A 12,813-nucleotide genomic window follows, 5' to 3' on the forward strand; every position below is an offset into this window, starting at 1 on the left:
AATACTGTCAGTTCGTTGTTTCAGAGATAATGCTGCTCCCCTTCTGTACTCACCCCCTAGGACCACCCGAGCTAACGGTGCCCTGGTGTGTGTGTCTGTCCCTTGCTACAGGGAGGCAACCGAGTCAGGGGAACCTTCTCCTTCCTCTCCCTGCTGCCGTGGGGGGCGAGAGGGAAAGGGAGAAACAGACAGGCAGGGATTGCAAAGGCAGAGGTAACTGTTAGAGGAATGGCAAAGAGGAGAACGGGGCAGAAACCAGCTGTGATGCTCCAGAGTCCCCCATTGCGTAGTTGGGCATCGTTGTTGATGGCCAACATGCAGCCTGCTGGCACCACGTAGGAGTTTTTCTGACGGGGCTATCGGGAAGCGATAGGAGCTGTGTAACACCGTAGGGCAGAGGGAACCCGAGTGCCATCGGGCGACCTGTTTGGGCCACTAGACGCCCCTTGCTGAGCTCTGAAAGAGGTGGGCCAGGGCTCGCCTGTGCCGCGGTATACCTGGAGAAGGGGACAAGCAAGGGGACGAAGGAGGAGCTGAGGAGCGAGGTCCGCGTCCCGCAGTAACGGAGAGCGGAGGAGCTGCGGGCAGCGCGCACCAGCCGCCGAGCCCGGCCGCCCGCCGGGCACTCCCCGGCGCTTGCCCGGCGCTGGCCGCAAGGGGGCGCTGCTGGCCCGCGGGCGGCTCCCCGAGGCGGCCGCTGGGGGGCGCCCTGCCGGGCGGGCGCGGGCCGGGGGCAGGGGCGGGCGCGCCGCCTACGCCAGCAGGGGAGCAGGCAGCGCCTACGGCCGCCGCGGGGCGCATATAAGGTGGGGAGGGCAGTGGCCGGTGGCCGTCCGCAGCGCTGCCCGTCCTGCCCCGCCAGGGAACGCCGCCCGCCCGGTCCCGGTCCTGGGCTAGAACCGCAGCGTTTGTTCCAGGTCCGCAGCCTCAGCAGGATGAACGCGAGCTTCTTCCAGATCCTGAAAGCCAAGAAAGAAGTGAGTTGGCCAGAGGCGCTGGTGTTGGGGTCGCCCCCTTGGGCGAGGGGGTCGCCACTTCCTAGCGGGCTCTTTGGGGAGGGAGTGGTGGCAGTGGGAAGGGGACATCCGCGCAGGGACCCGCGGTGGCGTGAGCCGCGGCAGAGGTGATGCCGCCGCAGGTGCCCGCGCCTCGGTGCCCTGTCACCCCCGCGGCCCCGGGGGGGCTCTGCAGCCGGGTACCAGCTCAGCTCCTGTTCTGTGTCTTTCAGCTCATCCCCCTGGTTGGAGTGGTGTCCTTCGCGGCAGTCGGGGCGCTCTCTTTCTCTGTCTACTCGCTATTCAGCAAATCCGATGTGATGTAAGCAAAAGACACGCTGCTCGGCGTTTACCCAAAGCTTTTTTTGCTCATGGAGGTATTTGACCATTGTGTTTGCACCCCAGAAAAAAACAACCACCTCCATGTGGATGTTCCAGAGTACTACTAATGCCTAAGATACCTGCAGTTTGTAAATACTGGAGAAATTAATTGGTTTGGAGCATAGTCCAAATTATTTCCAAACTTTTGACTTGCTAACTGTATTTTTTCTTTGCTTTAGATATAATAGATTTTTACATGTTCTTAGGAAGAATTTCGAATATTCAGATAGGTAAATGACATGCAGATGTGTTGCAGACAGGCTATTGCCTTGTATATAAAGAACAGCATTTGAAAATATGAACTTAGAATAGCTTAGTATTTTAATGGCTTGGCTAATAATTGGAGCTAAGTCCTACGCTGTTTAAGCTTTGGGGATTATTTTTTTTTATTTAAAGTTATTGGAATGGGTATTTTAGCTGTCAGGGTAAGAATCCCCTTACTTTTTCTGTGGCTTTATTCAGTTCTGATGTTACAGCTTACTTCCCCTACGGTAACACGTTATGTATACTTGAACAATGCTGGCTTGTTTGGTGCTTTGGAAGCCTCAAATAAAGCAAGGCATCATTGATTCCTACGCAGAATTTTAAAAGGAAATGCCCAGATCTGTCAACCTGTATTTGAGGGAACTGCTTACATGAATAGTTTTACCAACAATAGACTGCTCATATAAGAAAAACATGTGCAAGGTCGCACCCCAAAACACAATGCCTGCTTTGCTTTGTCTTCTCTTAAAGCATTAACAAGAGTGGCAATCCAGAACCATGGGAAGCGGTCAATCCTACCAAGCCTCAGAAGGTAATTTGTACAAATAATATAGTCAGTATAAATAGCATATATCTCCAACACAATTAATAACTTTATTTAAAGGCGTAACAGCTACCAAAATATTAATGAGGAAAGAAATGTAAAGCTGACGTATTTAAAAGTGGAACTAACCGCTTAATTTGTGACATATGTATCTTCCCTGTGTTACGTAATGATGGGGATTCAGCTGTTACATTCTAGGTCTGAACCTGAATTTATGGTGTATTTCTGGTTGATATGCTGCCCCCAACATCCATTTACTCAATTCCATTGGTAACAGTGGAAATGCTGTTTACCCTTGCCTTGTTCCTGAATGATAAAATGGACTAAGAATGGTTTTGAGTACTGCAGCCTGAAAAAAAATAATCCTAGTTTACTAAAGCATCTAGGATAAGGAAAAATAAAATTATTTGGCATTATTATTTATTTAATATCTAAGTGATTTTGTTCAACAAATGATTAAATATGTTATCAGTTGTTATTTTTGCTTACTTCTGAAATGAAAATTTAAAGCTACTAGAAATCCTTCTTCAACCATAAGTTGATATGGGATGGGATGGGGAGAGTGGATCAAATGCTCAGTTTTTGCTAATTTCTTTTGTATTTTCTGTTTAATTTCTTCCAGCTATTAACAATCCATCAGAAATGGGAACCGATAGAAGAGCTGGAACATGTCAGAAAGCTTATGAAGTGACAAGTTTCTGTTGCCTCAAAAAGGTACCCTACGAATCTAGTGGAATCACTTCTGCACAAACTTGACTACTGAAATCAGTGTGCGGAAATGCTTCTGCTACATTTTTAGGGTCTCCCTACATTTTTTGGACTCTGGATGAGGAGTTTCATGTTGCTCTAGAAGTTGGCATACAACATCCACATAGTCCAAAAATTTGTCTCAAATAATCAGTTTTCAGTAGGCATTTGATGTCAAATGTTGAATATTCAGATGGTAATTATAGATGGAAAAAGCCCTCACATTTTCACACTTTTTGTCGCGTTTTGTTTTCTCAAAAAACATTAATTTTGTAACTTTATATATTTTTAATAAAATATATTTAAAATTTTCACAACACTCCATGTAAATTCCATAAATGGAGATTACCTAAATGCCCTTCTAAATTGGGATTGCTGGTCTGCTTCTGCTCTGTATTGTATTTCAATGCTGTATGCAGACCAAAAAGTCATCATAGTCAGAGGATGTCTGTATGACAACATAAGTGAGCATAAAAGTATACTTCCATTAGTTTTCTATGTTGGATGTGATGACAGTTTAAGTAAAAATTAATTTTCTACTGCTAAAACTAAAGTTTACACATGCACTTGCCTGAACGCACTGAGGAGTCCAGTGGGTTACTTAAGGGTGTATTTGAGACTGCAGGATTAGAACACAAGAATGAAGCATGGCTAAAAGGGAATTGGAAATGAGATAATTTCTGTTGTATTTAAATATTGTTTGTGTTTTAAACTTAGAATGTCATAGGAAACTTGCATTATCCAAAACTAATTACATAATGTTAATTTCTTCTTTTCATGCAAGGTAGCCCATGTGCAAGCTCAAATGTATGGCACAATTAATATTTTTAAACATTTCTAGATACGTGCTATTAAGGACATCTGCCTTAACAAAGAGAAAGTAACGTTAAAATTAGGAAAGATTCTATGAAGAGGCAGTTCCTCTTTAAGCATCTGTCTGTTATGGGTTGGCCGGGGAAGGAGTGTGATGGGCAGACCCCCAGTAAATTAATGAGACAACATATGCATCCAGTGGTAGAACAGTTCTTCTGTGGATATTTTCTGTATGTGTTCCCTTCCAAGCAGTTTTGCAGTATGTTACACAGTTTCTTTTACAGGGGATGTTCAGAATATATATTACTTTCTGTGAGAAAGAAAGCAAAAGCGAAACAACTGCTACTTGGAAAAAAGTCCCCATGAGTGAGTAATAGGGAAGTGCTTTAGGTCACTCTGCTGCAAGAAAGACAAAACTGAAGTTAGTAAAGCTGTCTTCTGAATTTTAAGGTAGTTTGGCTTCGTAACTTTAGGTTTTCTTCAGACTTATTTCTGCTGAGAAAAAGTAAAGGCTGAAGTGTTGTCACATACTTGTGTGCAGGTGCAGCATAAATATCTGTTTATCAAGTAAGCATGACTCAGCAGCATTTATGTTTTAGATCAAGAGAAACTACAGGGCTTCAGAATATTTTCTTAGCTTTCATTTTAAGGAATGACATTACAAGATGATTGGACAGCATATAACCACAAAAATCTAGTCCTCTGAGGAATACAAGTTTAAAAATCTAGTCCTCTGAGGAATACAAGTTTGAAGTATTTTAATAGAGATTATTTCAAAATATTTTCTGTAATTTCTGTTAAAAAGTATATATTCTGTATGTCTGTATTTTTACGGGACTGTATCAAATAGAACAAAGTGCTGTGCTCTGAGTTGATGCATGAATTAAATGAGTTTGTTCTTCACTAAATCCCTTATATGGTCTGTAAATACTATGACTTAAGTATCTGTCAATGTTGGGGAAATAAGTGTAAGTCATTTTCATGTGGTTTTTGTACTTAACTACTTTTCAGTGGTGTCTTCCAGTAGTGCATTAAGCAGTGTGACTGCCATCAGTCATGGGTTGTTGCTTCTTTCATCTTGTCCTGAAGCATAATAGCAAAGGTAATAGAATGTTTTGCTTTGTTAGCGGCTCTTTCTTCTTTTTTTCTTTTTATTTTTAATAGAGATCTGTGGGGAGAGTTTTCACATAATGTGAGAAATCAAAAATTTTTTTGCACTTCAGAAAGATGGAGATTATTGTGAAAGTTCTTGGGACAAGTTTGTGTGTTCTCAGGCTGTCCCTAAAAAATATTGTCTCCTGCATAGATAAGGAGTTTTTTTCTTGTAAGTAGAGCACACCAAGAGCGATTACTGTATCTCCCCACCTCCAACTACTTGACATAAATCTATAAAGTAATACACAAATTTAACTCCTTGTACTACAAACATCAGAGTTAAGACATTAAAAATGTAATGGGCTGAATTTTATGAGCTAACTTTTATGAGAACGGTAAGATTTCCATGTCCTGTCTTATGCAAACCTGTGACTTTTTATTCCATGGATCATTTAGCGGCCATTGAAATAATTTAACAACTTTCTTCCTTCTCTCCATTCTGTTGTCTCCATTTTGTCTCCTACTGCATTCTGTTCTTGGGGGTTTTGTTGTTTTGTTGGGGGTTTTTTAAACAATCGATATCATTGCTCACCCTGTGTAGTACTTTTCCATGGAACTGTATCACTTCCAACAATTTCCTATTAATTACAGGGTTTAATTAAAATGCTTACTGGTTTGTTAGATTTTCAAATACAGATTAGAAACCATTGGAAATGTTTTTTAATGGTTCTAATCACAATTAGAAATAAATCATCATCATGCTTTTCTCACTGCAGGTGGCTGTTAAGTAATTTGTAAATAGCTTTCTGGCAGAACAGTAGAAGATTACTTCTTTAATTACTAATTTTTGTTATTACAATAGTATTTAAAGGCCTGAACTGTAGATGTGGTGTCGTCATGGTTTATCCAAGAGCTCTGCTGATTTTTTCATTTGGTTTTCTTTGCATGATAGCCCTGGTGTCAGCATTTCTCTGTCTGATGTCCCCTACCTCTGCATTTCTCTGCCACAAGATGCTATAGTATAGTTACTAAGTGTTAGTCTAGTTACTTCACCGGCACCTGTGGTTTCTGTAGAAAATAGTAACTTGCAGGGATGCTTGATGCAGTCAGTAAAGGAAATTGTTCATCGTGCAGTTGTCATCTGTCTCGGTGCAGAGGGTTGTTGTCCCTGGGACTAGCTGTGGAAAACAAACACGAGTAATGGGAACGATTCACGGGATCTGGGTGATACTTGGTGCTGGATGCTTCCCAAAAAAGCTTTCGGATTAAACAAACATGACCGTGCTGTTCAGCACGGTTCTGATTCACTGGCCAAAGTCTTTGAGGTGCAGCACATCGCAGCCGTACGGGGAGCGCACAAGATAAGGAGATCACCTAAAGGTGTAACTGAAATGGAAATACAAAAAGTGTTGGCAAGGAAGTAGGTGCAGGGCACTGCAGCTGGGCTGAGTAACTATTGACCTGCAGGCGCTGATGTGAACAGAGAGCGGGCACGTTGTTTGCTGAAAGCTATCTCCCATCATAAAACTTAATTGCAGCCCTCAGAGGAGGTCCAAAGAGTGCACGGCCACCTGGTGCAGAGCCCTTCCCGGGCACCCGCCCTGGGCAAGGATCACTGCTGCCGGGGCACGCTCCAGGGGGCTCTGCCAGCCCTGCTGTGCTGTGTCTTGGCCTGATGGCCAAAGGCTTTTGATTTAATCAGCTTTTAGACAACCTTGTTCATAGAATGGGTTGGGTTGGAAGGGACCTTAAAGACCATCTAGTTCCAACCCCCTGCCACGGGCAGGGACCCCTCCCACCAGCCCAGGGTGCTCCCAGCCCCGTCCACCCTGGCCTTGGGCATGGCCAGGGATGGGGCATCCACAGCTGGTCTGGGCAGCCTGGGCCAGCGCCTCATTGCCCCTGCGGTGCGGAATTTCTCCCCCAGATCTGATCGAAACCTGCCCTCCTTCAGCTTCTTACATTCACCCTCGGGGCAGAGCTGCCCGCGGGGCCGCAGTGCCCGCCCGCAGGGGCACACGCTGTGCCCCCAGGGCCCCTCGCACGACCAGACGGCCCGGGGCCTGTCACAGCCAGGCCAGCGAAGGGCTGTACCGGCCCGGAGACCGCGCCCGCCCAGGGCCGGGGGCTTCCCCGGCGCCTCCATCTTCCCCCGGGGCGCCGCTGCGCGGAGACGGAGGCCTCTCGCCCCGGGAGCCGGGCAGGGCGAGCCCCGCTGGGCACCGCAGGCTTCGTGGGACGGCCCGGTGACCCGGTGGGTGCCGCGGGCGGCGGGGCCGGCTCTGGCCGGGCGCCAGGGACAGGCAGAGCGACCCCCCCGCCCTGCCCCGGTGCCGTGCCCGGGCGCGCGGTGCGTGCTTGGGGGAGCAGAGCCCCGTGAGGCCGCATACTGCCGAGGTGCGAGGCGCCGTGCGAGGCGCAGGGCTTGTCTCTGCCACAAACAACAGAGCTGTGAGAAAACCGTAAGTGGGGCGGCAGGGGGTGGCAGAGCTTTAACTGGCGCGGGGCTGTGTTGGTGACAGTCCTGGGAATCGTTTGTCCCGACTTCAGGATACAGGCCGTGTGCTGGCTGATGCAGCCAGTCTAGAAAAGTAATTAAAAAAAAACAACAACCCAAAACAAAACAAAACGTTAGCAGTGGGAGCGTGCACAAAAAAAGTTCGGCATGGTTTGATGTGGGTTTAGTTTTTCTCTTCATTTAAGCTTTCCAAGGTTCAGCCCAATGCGTGAGGCAGGTGCTGGGGCCGCGGCCCTCCCGCTGCGGTGGTGCTGGGCACCCCCTGCTCAGAGCAGGACCCTGCCCCTCGGCCTGCCTGCGCTCCCTGGGGTGCTGGTGGCATCCCGGCTGGTGTCCCAGCTGCGGCGGGCAGGGTTTGTGGTGCCCGGTGAAGCGGCAGGGCACAGCGGCGGTGACAGCAAGGGCCAGAGTCCGGCCCCTGTGGTGCTGGGCCTCCCGCCACAGTTCAGCCTTGAGGCTGGGCTTGGAGGTGTGCGCCCGTCCTGGGTGACCGTACCGTTGCTGCTGTGCTTGGCCAAGATTTGACCACGTGTAATTTTCCCTAAAAAGTGTTCGGTATAAATAATTCAGGCTTCACGGTGCAACATATTTTAAGAAAAAGCTAATCGTCTTTGTGACCTTGTTTCTATAAGGTTTAAAACATGCTTGCGCTTGTCTGTTAAAATTCAGGTAAATGTGCTTCCAGTTTTACCAGCTGTCAAGCAGTAGAAAAATCAGTCTCTCTAACATGAAACCCTGGATCCGGGCTACGCTAGGCTGGTATTACTCGCTGCAGGCCCTCCACACCCTCCTCCCTATTTTCTACTGCGACTCCTTCTGTCATTCCCTTGCTGACACATCTTTCCTTCTTGCCAAATCTCTGCCTTTCTGTCTCACCCACCAAAACAAACACATCATAAAAACTTAACATTTTCTTGGCCTACTTTATTTCTACCGTTACTACTCTTTATTAGTACATCTGCAGTGTGTTCTAGGAAGTTACACATGTAAAATGAGTACATCAGACTATAATTAGGCTGGTGGTTTAAACTTGGAAATTAAGCAAAAAAGGCCCTGCTTGTAAGTTCCTTCTCCCTCTCCCTGGTTCTGTTCTGCTTTATTTATGCTGATGATACTGTAATAAAAGCACCATAGGGATATTTGAAACAAAAACAGTAAGAGGAGCATTACTAATGACAGTAAGATGCATGGTCTGTAAGCTCTTCAAGCAGAAGTCTGTAGATTTTCAGTAATGCATAAATAGTAGCAAATACTTAAGAATTGTCTTTCCATTTTGAAAAAAATTAAATAGAAATTCAGGTCATACATATAAGCATGCATGCATTGTCTTTCAATATACGTGCATAAAAACGTTTGCAGTTTTTCTTCACATTTGTTAACTTATTAATGTTGTGTTGGTAGGTAGGGTCCACTCCACTGAAAGCTGTCCCTTAATCATGCTACTGCAGAAAAATAAAGGCCATGTCTGCTCATAATACTATGGGAGACTTACTGTTCCTTACCCATTTCTATCAAAGTACCTCTTGCTTTGAGTAAGCGCAGTTCTGTTACTGAATTCTGATTCATCTGGCTGTTTCCTTACAAGAAAATGGCAGAATAACTTGTTCATGTTCTAGAAATCCAAACTTGAAGTGGTATGGCAGTTTCTAATCCTAAACACTATGAATCACCAGGATTCCGGTAGCCTTGCAGACCGTGATAGTGGCAGCCCAGGCAACAGCTGTGAAGCAGCCTTTTAATTTGTGTACTTTCTTTTTCATTTTGTGTAAATTGGAAAACATAAATTCTTTACGTTCAAACTCACTTAGCCCTCACTCAGCCAGACTTCTGACTTCACTGACCCCAAGTCAGTACTGAAGCTGAAGCAGGAAACAGGAGATCGTAGCTCTTAAACTTATGACTTTATCACAGCAATTGATTTTTAAGGTAGAATTCCCCACTGAAGTGAGCAGGAATTCTGCTCAGACACTGTTTGTTACAGATGGTGGCAAACTGAGGATCTACAGACTCAGGAGGAAAAGTTAATAAGCTACAGCACCAAAAATAAACCTTGGGGACCAGAGCTCTGCAGCAATCCAGCCAGCATTGCCTGGAGGAACATGATTGAGACAAGGCAGAGCTGCCAGCCATCCTACTTTATGGTTACAGCTGTTCTTAGAACTCTTTGGTTTTCAAGCAACTTTCTATCGTTTTACTTTTTTGTATGGTATTTAGTATGAGACAAATCCATTCTGGTAGATCTGGTGGACTGGTAGTGACTGTGGGCTTGAGTGCTTCATTGGCCTTTTGCACAGAACTGTATTTCATCTTTGGAAAGAACTGATGGCATGTTGTGAGGTGCAAGCAAGGAACACCCACCTTATCTCCTGCTGGGTTGTTACACGGATTGCTAACAGCACAGCGTTTGTGAAAAGCTGGGTTCTTTGTCTTCCTGTTTCAGTATTGTAGAATATGTGGATTTTTAATTGCAAAATTCATGTAGGGTCAACATGCTGTATTAACAGAGACACAGTTTATTTCAACACTATTACATTGTGTTAAGAGTATAGAGGGCAAATGGGAGTAGCTGTGGATGCAAACAGATTAGCTGAGAGGTCAGAAAGCCACACAAGTTTGAAAAACTTCTGAAGTGGGAATATATGTGTTTAAGCTTTCAACTTTAGCAAAACTTTCTCACTCTTGAGATTTCCTGTTGTGTGTCATTTCTTTAATTGAAGTAAATGTGTTTGCAGTAAGCAGGTAACTAATAAACACCACTTTTTATGAGACTTGATGATGTTGCTGCATGAACAAGGAAGTAAATACAGAAAATACAGATTAGTTGTAATCCCTGGTAGTAACAGGAAAATCTTATCAGTTTGCCAAAGAAAAGCAAAGTCATTTACTTGTAATAAATCACTGATTCACTACATCAAAACAAAGGGAAAGCTGTTTTTCTATTAAAGCTGTTAAGAAAGTTTAATTGAATGATGCATCTCCTGCTGTATGACTTGTATTGTAATTTAGTAAAGCCTGAATATTTTTTAAAATTACTATTGTTAGCAGTATTAAATGATATGTTAGCATTATGCTGCCTTTACTGTGTTAATTTTTCCTCTTGTGAAGTGCTTTGAATGAAACATGCTATGGTCAGGAAACAGAATTTGGCTTAAAGACTGCAGTATCCACCTTACTCCCAAAAGCACCAAAACACGGCAGACTCCTAGTCACAATGACTTGCAGTTCTGTTCATTACCTCATTGCCAAACTCATAGCCACAATTTTAATGTTACAAGACCATGTGGTACAAAGTAAATGTAAAAAAAAAAAAAAATTGGAAGTCTGAAGTTATGGGAATGTTTTCATACTGATTTCAGGGAGGCATGGAATTAATATAACAAAACTTGTAGTGGTTGTGTATATGTACAGTACATGTTTTTTGAAAATTTTCTCACCTCTTAAGAGAAATAAACACATCTAAGAATCAGGCATGTCTTTGCTCAAGTTCCTGTATGTGTATTAGTTCAAAGAGGAAGCTTTTGTAGTATGCAAAACAGGTTGATGCATGGAAATTTCTTTTTGTGGTATGTGTTCAGTGTATCACTTCTTGGTAGATGTAAAGGACAAAGATACAGACCCTCTGCGGGCGAGTGCTTTAAATAAACAAAATTGCCACTGAAGTCATAGATGAATTCACTCAATAAAGAACCAAAGTGTCTGACCTTCTGTATTTTTAGAAATCCTCACAGTTGTTTGTTTGGCTGTGCCACAGATGTGTCATGCATTCCTCAATAAGAAACACTAAAGCACAAAGCTATTACTGTAGCTGGAGGTGAGCATTTGTTGAAGTAATGTGTAATCAGAGTTACAAAAATCAGAAGCTAAGAGAACATTTTTGCCTATTGGACTTTTCTTCACTAAACAGATAAAAGACAATATAACAACCCAGCAAAGAAGGGAGATGGAGGCAACACTCCAATAATTTTCTTTTTTCCTTTAGCATCAGTAATGAATGCGTGCGCTGTGGGCTAGAAAGGTAAAACGTACCTTAAGATCAAGATTGTAAAACCAGTTATCAGACATCCTGGTTGAACTGCACAACAGATGAACTAATGCTGCAATCCATATTGACTTTGTTTGTGACCACCACAATTTGGTCCAGAAATATTACTGTGCTCCATAGTTAGCTGCATGGTAATGCAATGGATTCTAATATTTTGCAGTTGCTATCTGCAGTACCCACATGATCTGGCTTTATCTGTTTTTCTTCCCTCCTGCCTCTTTTGTACACAAACACACCTGGTATCATCCACAAAGTATGAACTCTTAAAAAAAAAAAAAAAAAAGGCAAAGGAAAAACCAAAACAAAACCTGCAGTATTAATACCCTTACTTAGCCATAGCAGTTGGTGGGCCTGTTAGTAGGATTTAATTTTGTTACTGCTTCTGCTCTGTGAGCTGCTTCTCTTTAGCTCTGACAGCTAAAATTAAGGACTACCTCAATCCTTCCTCCAGAGCAACCTCAAATATAGTTAGTCTGAGTGTGGAAGAATAATATTCTGCTTTTATTGCTGCTTTACAAAGACAGTTAATAGATCTAACATAATGTGCTATCTTGCACAGTTATCTACAAGTGAGCGTATCAGAAACATACCTTCATTTACAGCTTACTGCACATGGCCCTTTAACTTCTGATACGCAGGGAGTTGCTCACTTCAAAATTTCCTGTGATATGCCTTGACCTTTGCTCTGTGGCAAGTCCAAGCAGCTAGGCTGCCTGAAAAACCATCATAATTTGTTCAATCTAGGTTATATTTAAAGCAATTATCTAAGCAGAAAGCAACCAGTGTGTGTCACTGGTTGGGCAATGTTCGTTTCCAGTTCAAGGTGTGTGTCCTTTGCAGCAGCTTAGAAAATACAGAATTGCTTAAGAGCTTGAAGAAATGAAAGAAGGCTTTACTGGAAGGAAGTTGTGGTTCTGAGTTCTTCAGCTTCTTGTCATCTGTATTTTTCTCTCTGTGAAGCCTCTTTAACTAGATCAAAATACATTATACTAGCAGTTGCAGCAGGGTAAATACAATGATATTCTACATTTATAATTGTATTATCTGCCGATTTTGAAACAAAATTGCTTCCCTCAGCATATGTTTTTGATTGAAAGTGTCATCAGATCTTTATAAAAAAGCAGACAGTCAGGGATGTTTCTGATGGAAGCATATGTCATCCTGGAAACATTAATTCAGCACCCCAAAGAACCAATACTTACTTTCATAGAAATAAAGGGCCTGCATGACAACTTACATTGTTTAGATTAATGGATAGTATTTGTTCTAATTACATTTCAGATACCTGTCACCACACCTGATTTCCACTCACATAATGTTTTATTATATACTTGGAACTGGAGGGAGGCATTTGAGTGTGTATTCCGTGATATGTACCTGTACCTGCCTTTAAAACGCATCTTTTAAGTCCTTC

The 12,813-nt window shown here is 43.5% G+C and overlaps 1 protein-coding gene across 3 annotated transcripts; it reads left to right on the forward strand.

Annotated features, from left to right (window-relative positions):
* Positions 1 to 746: 746 nt before the first annotated feature.
* Positions 747 to 10,823, forward strand: C1H15orf48 (chromosome 1 C15orf48 homolog). Of its 3 annotated transcripts, none has more exons than XM_055810160.1 (5): positions 747 to 977; positions 1,229 to 1,317; positions 2,112 to 2,172; positions 2,807 to 2,898; positions 9,339 to 10,823. In XM_055810160.1, the coding sequence occupies exons 1-4, from the start codon at positions 936 to 938 to the stop codon at positions 2,873 to 2,875; spliced, it is 261 nt and encodes an 86-aa protein (XP_055666135.1). In that variant the 5' UTR covers positions 747 to 935; the 3' UTR covers positions 2,876 to 2,898; positions 9,339 to 10,823. The 3 variants fall into 3 exon arrangements, with proteins under 3 accessions (XP_055666135.1, XP_055666125.1, XP_005241558.1); XM_055810150.1 differs by lacking the exon at positions 9,339 to 10,823 and adding an exon at positions 4,756 to 5,614; XM_005241501.3 differs by lacking the exon at positions 9,339 to 10,823 and having other exon boundaries at positions 749 to 977; positions 2,807 to 4,652.
* The last annotated feature ends 1,990 nt before the right edge of the window (positions 10,824 to 12,813 follow it).

The sequence above is a fragment of the Falco peregrinus genome, chromosome 1 (genome assembly GCF_023634155.1).
Source record: "Falco peregrinus isolate bFalPer1 chromosome 1, bFalPer1.pri, whole genome shotgun sequence".
Taxonomy (NCBI): domain Eukaryota; kingdom Metazoa; phylum Chordata; class Aves; order Falconiformes; family Falconidae; genus Falco; species Falco peregrinus.